Source organism: Adiantum capillus-veneris, chromosome 28 (assembly GCF_014529385.1).
Source record: "Adiantum capillus-veneris isolate H3 chromosome 28, ASM1452938v2, whole genome shotgun sequence".
NCBI lineage: Eukaryota > Viridiplantae > Streptophyta > Polypodiopsida > Polypodiales > Pteridaceae > Adiantum > Adiantum capillus-veneris.
The window spans coordinates 85,547,928-85,559,641 of record NC_140958.1 but is presented as its reverse complement, the minus strand read 5'-3'; the positions used below and the strand labels follow the sequence as shown (position 1 = coordinate 85,559,641).

Genomic DNA, 11,714 nt, shown 5'->3' with positions numbered 1-11,714 from the left:
CAAAACCTAGTCTTACATCATCATCCCATACAATGTTCCAAATGCCCTTTGCAACACAAACATGCTACATCATGTGTGCCCCAGAGTTGGTAGTTGACCCCATTCAGTTTGTTCTCAGTAGACAACACGCAAAAAACATCATTGTTGTCAGCCATGGCCGATGACTACACCTGATGCAAGAATTGCTTCTATCAAAGAAAAATTGCACAAAACCAACGTTACCTATATAACACAACCCACATTAGATTACAAAGTTCTTATTTTGCAAAAATTATACTCTCAAAAATCTATGAAATGGCTTGTGCAGTACTACTAGTAGTGGAAATAGAGATTGAAATGAGCCAGAATCAACATTTTGATAGCCCCAATCTTACGCAAAGAGTATGCCCCTCTATGAGCACTCACCAAAAATCACCTCAATCAAACAACATGAGCCTGAACGTTGCTTGAAATTGTGCCCTCGATAAAGCATGGTTTGATACCAATTGTTGGAAATAGAGGTACAAGAATGCATGTGAAGATGGAGAAGATGAAGGAGAAGCTCAAGAGCACACAACACAGGAATCAGTATTAGTGAGTATTCGAATACAAAGACAAAGCTTGCCCTAGAGTGATGGGTGTATATACAAGCCCGCAGGGGGGGTGGGGGGCGGGGACCTCCTAAAGAGGGAAAATCGTGCCTCGATGCTTCTAAGTGTGTTCAAACACATTACTACCATAATATGGTAGCAGAGTCAACTTCAAGAGAAAACAACCATAATATAGAGAAGACATGTTACATCATGTATGCATATATTGTGTAGTTGTTCCTATTTTATGTGTCCACAAAAATAACATGTGTAGAATAAAAGGTCCACAAAACAAATGTGTGCTATATAACACAAATTACACAAGACTACGAAGTGTCTATTTTGCAGAAAAATTGCACTACCACAAAGCCTGCAAAAAGGACAAATTAGCTTTCACAATTCTGCCATTAGTGAAAATGGAAAGTGAAATGAGCCCAAAGCAAAACTTTCAAAACACCAAGCTATAGAAGGTAATATGAAGTCTATGTCTCCTTGCAAATATTAATCAAACATGACTTCAATTTGAGGAGGTGAGCTAGGAGTGTGTTGGGGACACTGCTAGCGAGACTGGAGCCTGCTCTGATACCAATGGTTGAAATAGAGTTGCAAGAATGCACAAAAAGCTTTGAAAAGAAGTTCAACAACACCCAAGCTTGGTGATGCTTCTCGTGGATCTAACTTTGAAGCTTAGATACCACCTTAAGGGAATGCAATGATACACATACACCATTGAGAGAGAGAGAGAGAGAGAGAGAGAGAGAGAGAGAGGAGAAGAAGAAGAAGAGAATTTTTAATGTTCTGGGAAACTATCCCAAGCGACCTCAAAGATGTATCCTACGAGAGTTCAAATCAAGACTTGTTATTCAAGAGGGAAATGGAATAACCAATCTACCACACTTGGGCAGATAAAGTGTATGTCACTGATTATAGTAGAGTGTGGGTTTGCTCGCCTTCCTTGCCAGTGTCTGTTGCAAGAGTGTGAGGCGAGGCCTACAAAAATCTAAAGAAGGGCTCCGCACTCATAGTTGTTCATGGCGTCCATGGGGATGTTCATGGTGCAATGCATGCATTTTGGCCTTTTTGGTTTTGATAGGATCTGGTTTTGGGCGTTCATGCAGGTTTTTTGAGCCTTCTTCTGATCTCCATGGGCTCGTCGCGTTGGTTTTTGACTGGGTGTTCGATGCATGGCAGGCAGGTCTTTCTCTTTTGCTCTTTCGGCTTTAGCTTCTTTCTATGTGTTTGCAATGTATGGGCTGCTCCCTTTATGCCTCTATCACACATGTCTGGGCGGACGTGTGTGCAAGTGAGATGGCGAAAAGCCATTGGTCGGCTACGGCGTCTGCCAGAGAAGAAAAGCAGCCGGCTTCACCCCCTCGCCCAACCTTGGCACTGTGCGGACATGAGCAAAAGAAGGCACGCGAAGGATGGCCAATGGGTGTGAGCTGCACACCTTCCTCCACCGCGGCTGTGGAAAACCTATTTTTAAAGGGCATATGGGCACACTATGAGATTTTGAAAGGGCCCTTTCAAAATCTCATAGTGTGCCCGTATGGCCTTTAAAAATAGGTTTTCTAGTAGTCGATTGTGCAAAGAATTTTAGAGCACACCCTCACTTTTGACTTGTGAACCTTCTATAGCAAATTGTAATGGCGTTTTTGAAATGTAGGGGGTGGTAGAAGGACCCCCTAAAACTTTTGTGCTATATTACCTCATTTCTGTGAGTATTGCAAAAACACAAAGTGACCCCAACACCTTTGTCTTGGCTCAAAAAAACTCTCTTGTCTTTGTTTTGATTGCAATTGTAGTATCAATTGCCTAATTGCATGTGTGTGTTGATGCAAGAGATCCTCTATAGAGAGAGAGAGAGAGAGAGAGAGAGAGAGAGAGAGAGAGAGAGAAAGCTATGGTATGATCAAGCTGTGGTTTTTGCAACACATCAGATTGACTCTTGGACAAATTGAGCCTACTTCCCATAGGCAACCTCGTTCTGATACCGATGTTACACCACCATGGCTACACTTAGTCCGCAAACCGGTATTACAACCATTAATGAGAAGGTGAGAGTAGTCTAATTGGATTCTTTTGTCATCATAAAACCCATGGAATACATATAAATGTTTTCCAAGCTGAATGACATGGGCAAATGTTTGAAAAGACATCAACAAACAAAAAGAAAATGTTTGAAATGATAGTATCTTGATCTAAAATGCATCCAACTTGAAGCCACTAGATTTTAGAATTTGATTCACAACAGGAGACAGGGATTCTTGTGTGTGTGTTTGTGTGTTGGGAGAGGGGATATTCGGAATAACTTGGATGCCGCTAGGAATTGAGCTTGGGTCTTTACCTTGCGAGAACACACACGGAGTGTATGTATGTGTTGGTATAAGACCTTGCATGACTTGCAACCTCCTACATGTACATCAACCACTTCTATAAATCACCTTGTTTTGCCTTTTTTTTTTTACCGACAGTCCTTTATAGTAATGACTAAGAATGAAAATATAAATTATTTTCAAGAGAGGAGGTTCAAAAAAGGCTCAAAAAAGCTCTGTGAAAATTCTTCATGCATTAAGTTTTAGAAATAAAACCATCATGATTCTGCTTCAAGGACAAATATAGAAATTAAAGAAATTTTGAAGCACTCGCCACGATTGTTCATCAACCCATGTAAAAACTAGATTTTCATTGAGTGATTTTGCATATTTTCATTGGCGAGACTTGTATCGAGCAAGGTCGAACACATGTGCGCCGCTCATCGAAAGGGTAGCCATGAGAGAGGTATGAGGTCATGCATTGTCATATGTGACCATAGGGAGACTAGTTATAAAAGATGAAAGCTTTTAGTAAAGGTTTTTTGACACGAGCTGGGTTAAGATAACGAAGAGCATAGCATAAGGCCGTGTGTGAAAATAGATGACATGTGGGTCAAATAGTACCCTTCCACTAAGGAGCTCGAAATGATTGCTTCGTAGAGATTTTCAAACGGCTTGCACTTATATAGCTCGCTGCCCTCACTCTTGTGTGCAAAGGGTTTGGGTGTAATAACCTCAAGAAGTCCCATCTCCATGGACGAGGCATTGTGGGTGATATGTCTCTCTCTTGTTCTTGCACTCACATACCCAAACTCTTCTGCATTGGCTGATAATGCCATTGATTTGCAATGGCTTGTTGTAACTGCCCCTCCACCACCTTTAACTCCTCTTCCACCTCCTCTGCTCATTTCGCCTCCACCATCACCTCCTCCTCCACATAAACCACACACTAAACATCATCCTCCTCCCCCCCCCTTTCCGCCACCCCCCACACCTTCACCTCCCCCTCCTCCAACAACACCGCCACTGCCATCACTGCCCCCTTCTCCGCCACCGCCACCGCCACCGCCACCTTCATCACCTTTTACTCCTCCTCCAAAACGTATAAAGAATCGACATCCTCCCCCTCCTCCCCTACCAACTCCAACATTGTCACCTCCTCTGCCATCATCACCTCCCCCTCCTCCACCACTGCCACTGACACCACCTTTTCCTCCTCCTCCAAAACACATAAAGAATCGACATCCTCCCCCTCCTCCGTTGCCAAGTCCAACATTATCACCTCCACTGCCCCCTTCTCTGCCACCACCACCATCTCCGCCCCCTCCTACACCATCACCTTTTCCTCCTCCTCCTCCTCCGAAACATATAAAAAATCGACATCCTCCGCCTCCTCCATTGCCAAATCCAACATTATCACCTCCATCGCCCCCTTCTCTGTCACCACCACCATCTCCGCCCCCTTCTACACCATCATCACCTTTTCCTCCTCCTCCTCCTCCAAAACATATAAAGAATCGACATCCTCCGTTGCCAACTCCAACATTACCACCTCCCCCCCCTCCACCACCGCCGCCGCCGCCATCACCTTTTCCTCCTCCTCCTCATATAAAGAATCGACATCCTCCCCCTCCTCTATTGCCAACTCCAAAATCATCACCTCCCCTGCCTCCGTCGTTGCCATCATCACCTTCCCCTCCACTCACAAAACATCCTCCTCCTCCTACTCCTTCCCCTCCCAACCATCACCCACCGCCTCCAACAGCACCACCCCCACCACCTTCCCCCAAACACCATCCCAAGCATCACACACCTCCTCCAACACCATCAACATCTTCACCTCCCCCACCACCGTCTCCCAAACACCATCCCAAGCATCACCCACCGCCTCCCACAACAACACCTTCACCTCCCACGTCGCACTCGCCACCGAAAAAATCCACTCCAGCCCCATCTTCACCACCTCATTATTCAACTCCACCCGCTCCACACAAATCACACAACATTTCTTCACCAAAGCCACCAAAAACTCATCGTTCTCCACCAACTTCACCTAAACCACCACCATCTACCTCTCATCCTCACCATCCCCCCCCTATCAAACCACCGAGGGTACAACCATCTCCGCCCACTACTCCAAAACCCCACAGCCCACCACCGTCACAATCACATCACCCTCCTTATCCTCCCACAATGCAGCACCACTCGCCCTCCATTCCTCACCCGACACCTAAACATCCTTCTCCTCCAAAAATTCCACACCATCCTTCAGCACCCAAAACCACCAAAAACCCATACAAAACCACATAGTCCTCCACCCATACCAATCACGCTTCATCCACCACCATGGGCTCGAATACAACCACCACCTTCCCCTAGCAGATCAGCACAGAAACATACTCCTAAACAGCATTCAAAGTCGCATGAGCACTCACATTCGCCGCCAAAAAGACATCATCATACTCCGCCTGCACATCCAAAAGCACATGACTGAATTGCATGTGCAACATGTATTTGTACATTATGTGGGACGGCTAGTAAGGAAGAAGATGCCTGCCTAAGAGTGTTAATGTACTGGGTCAGGCTTCTAGAAAGGCAGAGCAGGCAAGGCCTGCCACCCCTTCTCATTACTAACCCTTGTTACCTGAGTTACAAGAATTGGCTTTTGAAAATCTCTCTCTCTCTCTCTCTCTCTCTCTCTCTCTCTCTCTCTCTCTCTCTCAAAAACACACACACAAACACACGCAAGCTTCTTGAATCTAGATTTCTTGGCAACCTCAGTATAATCCTTAAGAATCCCAAAGTGATGTACCTGCAGCAATTTGGCAGGGTTTGGCCGTACTCACTGTTTGGTCTGATCTCTCTAAACGGGGATTGAAACCCGACGATACCAGGCACTGCAAAGGTGCGAAGCTCATTCAGAAGTCATCATCTACTGTCCTGTTTACATTTCAATCAATTCTTGTTCGTCGTCCTCAAGTTCTGCATACATGTTTAGCATTAGCTTGTAGGATGCAATTTCTCTGCTGCTCAACCCTACCACACTTTCAAAGGCATGCCTACCAAGTTCTAGGTTCCTCCACTTCCGACTAGCACCTAATATAACATGCCAAGTCACAAGATCAGGTTGAAAAGGCAGCAGCTCGAGCACAGCGACGGCCGTGTTGAGCTGGCCTGCACGGCCAAGTAGATCAATTATACAGTTGTAATGTTCATGAATCAGAAAGAAGCGATAATTTGTGTGCAGCAGCTGAAAACACATTTGCCCCTCCTCTAGCAACCCTGCATGGCTACAAACAGTAAGAACGTTCAAATATGTAAGCTTGTTGGGCTCCACATCCTCCTCATGCATCCTCTCAAGCACATGTCTTATCAAATCGCATCGCCCACAACATGCAAAACCGCTTACCAGCGCATTCCACAAGACTAGACTCTGAGCAGATTCCTTGTTAAAAGTTCCCAAAGCTTCTGCAAGCAAGCCGGATTTTGCATACATGTCCAGCAGAGCCTTTCTAATGAATGTATTACCTTCAAGCCCCTTGGCAATGACCTCGCCATGGAAAAGTAGGCCTTTGTCCACTCTACATAAGCTACTGCATGCTTTTAAGCTGAGCACAAAGGAGATGGCATTAGGAGAGATGAACTCAGCCTGCATTTTTTCCCAACAACTCAACACCTCCTCATCAAGCCCATGCTCTGTGTGACCTGCCATAAGAGAATTCCATGAGACAACATCTTTTACAGGCAACTCAAGAAAAGCTTCCCATGCTTCGGCAAGCAAACCAAGCTTGGCATACATAGCCACCAAAGAATTGCCAACTAGAGAATCTCTCTCCAATCCTTCGCACAAAATACCTGCATGTAGCTTCAAGCCTTTCCTAATATCTCCTAGGTTACCACATGCTTTCAAGCCGCACAAACATGAGATCTCATTAAGATCTACTCCTTCCATTTGCATTCTCTCCAGGCAGACTAACACTTGCTCTGCCATAGAGTATTCATTGTGGCCTAAAATGATAGCATTCCACGCAGAAACTGATCTCATAAGAAGATCATCATCATGAACATGATGCGCTTCGGCAAAACAGCAACACTTTACATACATGGAAATCAAAGCAACTCCAAGACTAGAATCATTCTCAAGTCCTAGACTAACAATCCTCATGTGAATGTTGCAGCCTGTGTCGATTGCTGCAACACTTGCACAGACCTTCAAGCTACCAACAAGCATTGAAGAAGGAAAAGTCGCGCCACTCAAGAGCATTTCTTCAACTTGCAGTAGAAAGTTTTCAGCACCAAGGTTGTGTTTACTATACCATGATGCTGAGACATTACATGAGAGCGCTAGCCAAGCGGGTAAGTCAGCAAACACATTTTGTGCTTCCAGAGGCAAGCCAATGGTTGCATATGTATCTACCAAAGCGCTTGCAACACGCATATCTGACTCCAGTCCATCTTTGGCAAGCTCGCAATGTACTTGAAAGATTTTGTCTGTTCTCCTAGTGGCGCAACTGCATTCTATAAGGCATACATATAGAGAAGCATCTGGTGACACATTCTCAGAGTACAATGTTGTAAAGCTATCCAATGCTTCTTCTATCAGCCCATGTTCTGCATAACCAGTGATAAGAGCAGTCCAAGAAACAACATTGTGGGCCCGCAGTGTGTTGAAAACTTGCTGCCCCTCATCAAGCCAGCCAATGGACATGTACATTTCTACCAAAGAGCTGCCAACAGATGGATGTGACTCAAGGCCCAGTTTAACAATATCAGCGTGTAGATTGTGACCACTATTGATATCTCCTAATCTGCTGCAACAACTTAATCCACATGAAACAGTGACATGCGTAAATGAAAAACCTTGTGATTGCATCTTGTCCAAGCAACTCAATGCCTCCTCACATCCATGCTCAAGGTAGCCAGCCAACAAAGCGTTCCATGAAACCACAGTCCGGATTGTAATAACATCAAACACTTTCTCAGCATCCTCAAGAGAGCCACACTTCATGTACATATCAACCAGTGTGTTGCTGATAATAACACTGCCCTCAAATCCAAGTTTGATAGCAAAATTATGAATATCTCTGCCTGCATTCACATCTTGAACCATACTACAAGCTTTCAAACTACCAATCAGAGATACCACATCTGGCGACAAGCGAGTATCTTGCAAGAGTTTGAAAAGGTGTAGAGCCTCCTTGCCAAGCCCATTATCAGTATAATCCGTGATAAGTATGTTCCATGAGACTACATCATGGGCAGGCAGCTTCTCCAAAACCTCCCATGCTTCAGCATATGACCCACACTTCACATACATCTCAATCAAAGTGACACCAATAATTTGATTGTAATCGTGTCCCCTTTTCACAATCTCTGTATGCAACTCTTGACCAAATTCAATGTTCTTTAAACCAACAGAAGTTTTCACAAAGGCCTGAAATGTATAACAGCTTAATCGAACATGGACAGCATGCATTCTGTGAAAAACGTCATGGGCTTGTTCAAATTTGCCCCTATCATTGAAACCATGCACAAGAGCTGTCCATGAGTTAACATTTGGCTGATGCAACTCATTGAACACCTGTTGGGCGATGTCAAAACTGCCACAATCAACAAGAGTAGGCATCATGTAATCTCCAACGTCTCCATTGGCTCTGAAATCATCATTGTGAAGAAAATATGTACATAATTGTTTGGCATGCGTAGAATTCTTGCTTCTTCTGCAGACAAGTAAGCTGCAAATAAAGTCATATGCAGTGGGTAACCTGGCAACTCGTTCAAACAATACTAACAAATCCTCTGTGAGCATTACACTTTTGTAGTGTGATAGGTTCAACACTCATCATGTGAGACTAGGAAGGGATACGAGCAAGCACATGCGCATCCGCATATATGGATCAGTCTGGCCCATCTTAGTTTTCTGCTTAAGCACGGCGGAAACCCAGCTAGTCAAGAAGAGGACCGTAAAAAAGTATCTGCATAGTGAAAAAGAACTTACCTTAAACAATGCCCTGCGTATAAGCAACGTCAACATATGGCAAGGGTGGGCGATGGTGGCGGTCCAGATGCAAGGCCATGGGTGATGCATGGGATGATTTGGGAGGCAAGCAAGAGCCCTTGATGAAACTCTCCCTTCTTCACCAGCCCTTGGGCAGCATCCCAAGAGAAATTCTGTAGTCTTCATTGGACTTCCTAGAACTCAATAGCTCGCGAGCGACAGTGAAGAATTAGCCTCACGCGTCACATGGAGGGAGGATCAGCGAAGGCGACGGATTCTTTTAATTCGTTTATATCTTCTGCGTGGTCTTCTCATGCCTCAGTGATTGCAAAAGAAGTCGACTGATTCTTTACCTTGATTATGTAATAGCGTTTTGGAGAACGCTGGAAGGAGAAGTAGTCCTTCCAGCAGGCCACCTGGAATCACTTCACTTGAAGGGGAAACCGAAAGAAAGGGTGGACGGGCACTGCACAGAAATCCAAGCCTAATAGTGGAGATTCAAGCAAAGGCAACCGCAGGAAAAGCAGTGGTCTAGTTGAGAGAGAGAGAGAGAGAGAGAGAGAGAGAGAGAGAAAGAAGGGGGGGGGGGGGGGGGGGGGGGGGGGGGGGGGGGGGGGGGGGGGGTGGGGGTAGCTATGCCCCTCCACTGAACATCATGTCCAACCGTGCGCCTTGATGAAACTGAGGCCCTTCCTAGAGGAGCCTCCTTCAGTTGTGCCACAGCCAATCCTGTGGTGTTCCAGCCTTGATCTCTCATCCATTCTACCTTTGCGGTCCTTGTATGCAATATACAGATTTGGGTTTCGATCAGTTGGGCTCGCCTCAGCAAGAAAACACAGGTTTGGCCTTGCAGAAGCTCCACAAACATTATATGCTTGCTTAGCAAGGTAGATTCGAGAGAGAGCTTTTAGTCATCAACAGAATTATCTGTGCGTGTCAGTCAGTCAAAGGAAGACATGAGAGTTTGCAGAGGACTTTGAAAACTTTTGAGTAGATCAAGAATTTGTAGGAGAGACTTCACTTGCATGCACAATAAGGGCTTTGCAGGTTTGAATTTATGGATTTGTGCATTGTGCTTGTTCATGAGTTGAGCTGGAGGCCTAGGATGACTTGAGCATTATCGAAAAACACGGTTACTTCATATCGTCCAAGTCGCATAGCTCATAGTAATCTTTGAGGGGACTTCCACGACTTCCACGTCTACATGAACTAGCTTGCAAGCCTTTATAGAATAAATCTTATGATGGTTAAGGACTTCTTTACTGAATATGGTGAAGTGAATCGCTACCAACTCCTGGAAGTCATTGGAAAGGGCAGCTATGGGCTTCTGTGCTTGGCAATTGACACATACACTGGAGAGAAAGTTGCCATTAAGAAGATAAATGATATATTCGAGCATGTTTCTGATGCTATTTGAATACTCATAGAGATCAAAATCCTTCGATTCATGCAACATCTTGACATTGTTCTACCCCCTTCTCCTCGTGATTTCAAAGACATTCATGTGGTTTTTGAGCTAATAGAAGCTGAAATTTACCAGGTCATCAAAGCTAATGATGACCTCACACAAGCATTTCCAGTTCTTCTTGTACCAGCTTCTGTGGGCCCTGAAATTTATTCATTCAGCTAGCATATTTCATTGCGATTTGAAGCCAAAGAATGTTTTGGCTAACTCTGATTGCAAGCTCAAATTATTTGATTTTGGATTAGCTGGACTCACATTCACTGGCTTGTCATCTGCCATTTTTTGGACAGACTATGTTGCAACAAGATGGTATCGGGCTCCAGAACTTTGTGGTTCTTTCTATGCAAAGACTGATCGATTAATTTGCAGTACACTACTACAATAGACATATGGAGCATTGGATGCATTTTTGCGGAGCTGCTGACTGGAAAGCCTCTTTTCCCGGGGAAGCACGATACTGTCCGCAAGATTGGAGAACTTTGAGAGCGTGCTGGCGGCGGCCCAAGGTCAAGGTACCGCCCCCCTCTTTCTACTTTTCCTTTCCAACTGAGACCCTATCCTTGGTCATAGCTAGTGCCCAGATTGTGTCCGTGCTGAACCAGTCATATATAAGTCTTAAGACATTTGATAATTTTGACCATTATTGAGGGCTTCTATCGGCGATCGTCCAACATGGAGGCAGTGTTCAAAGAAAACCGGTCTTTAGTGTATTTTTAAAGGACAAAAATTGAAAATTCCCAATTAGTTTTGAGGGCCGCCTTGAAGAAAACTGTCAAAATTTTGAGGATTTCAGTGTAAAAACCAATAAAAACCAGCTTAGTTTCTTTTAAAAATGGTAGATTTTCAAAGCTCTCCTTTTTTCCACTGGTTCCTAAAAAGGTTTTTGGTATACACTGCATGGAGAAATCCAGCCCATCCATGGAGAGTGGACAAGAGGTTTCGACTCAAGGGGGTAGCTGGTTTTGGAAGGCTGTAGGATAACGACGCACATATGGAGCATCATGTTTAAAAGCTTTTGAACTTAGCAACTATTGATGCCTAACCTTTTAGGCGGGGTATCTAGCACCTACAACAATGGAAATTTTGTTGCCTTTAAAAGGTCAAATGATGATAGTTTGTAGTAATTATGTGCATTGTAAAATATTAATATAAACTAATAGTCCATTTTAATACTTGGTTCAAGTGGTGGTACCAGTGACATATATGTGTATTGTCTTTACATGAGTAGCTCATTTTAGTATGTAAACTTTGTTCTCTCTCCGAGCGAGAGAGAGAGAGAGAGAGAGAGAGAGAGAGAGAGAGAGAGAGAGAGAGAGAGAGAGAGAGAGAGAGAGAGTTGCAGCAGCTCTGAACATGAGGCCCTCGTA

The 11,714-nt window shown here is 44.5% G+C and overlaps 2 protein-coding genes and 1 pseudogene across 2 annotated transcripts; 1 reads left to right on the top strand and 2 right to left on the bottom strand.

Moving 5' to 3' along the window:
- Nucleotides 1–3,149: 3,149 nt before the first annotated feature.
- On the bottom strand, nucleotides 3,150–4,838 carry LOC147420811 (uncharacterized). The gene is made up of 2 exons (XM_086504585.1): nucleotides 4,628–4,838; nucleotides 3,150–4,487 (listed from the first exon to the last, which is right to left on the bottom strand). The coding sequence occupies exons 1-2, from the start codon at nucleotides 4,836–4,838 to the stop codon at nucleotides 3,841–3,843; spliced, it is 858 nt and encodes a 285-aa protein (XP_086360711.1). The 3' UTR covers nucleotides 3,150–3,840.
- A 708-nt stretch (nucleotides 4,839–5,546) lies between these two features.
- Nucleotides 5,547–9,386, bottom strand: LOC147420810 (pentatricopeptide repeat-containing protein At2g39620-like). Its single transcript, XM_086505205.1, has 2 exons — nucleotides 8,883–9,386; nucleotides 5,547–8,804 (listed from the first exon to the last, which is right to left on the bottom strand). Exon 2 carries the CDS (start codon nucleotides 8,691–8,693, stop codon nucleotides 5,829–5,831), a length of 2,865 nt encoding a protein of 954 aa, XP_086361331.1. The 5' UTR covers nucleotides 8,694–8,804; nucleotides 8,883–9,386; the 3' UTR covers nucleotides 5,547–5,828.
- Nucleotides 9,387–9,557: 171 nt separating this feature from the next.
- LOC147420809 (mitogen-activated protein kinase 15 pseudogene) lies at nucleotides 9,558–10,830 on the top strand (annotated as a pseudogene).
- The last annotated feature ends 884 nt before the right edge of the window (nucleotides 10,831–11,714 follow it).

Coding starts and splice junctions, on each gene's coding strand:
- LOC147420810 (XM_086505205.1), bottom strand. CDS start 8,693: ATGCTCACAGAGGATTTGTTAGTATTGTTTGAACGAGTTGCCAGGTTA.
- LOC147420811 (XM_086504585.1), bottom strand. CDS start 4,838: ATGGGGCTGGAGTGGATTTTTTCGGTGGCGAGTGCGACGTGGGAGGTG. Junction 4,488..4,627: donor GTTGGAGGCGGTGGGTGATG/GTTGGGAGGGGA, acceptor TCTTTATATGAG/GAGGAGGAGGAAAAGGTGAT.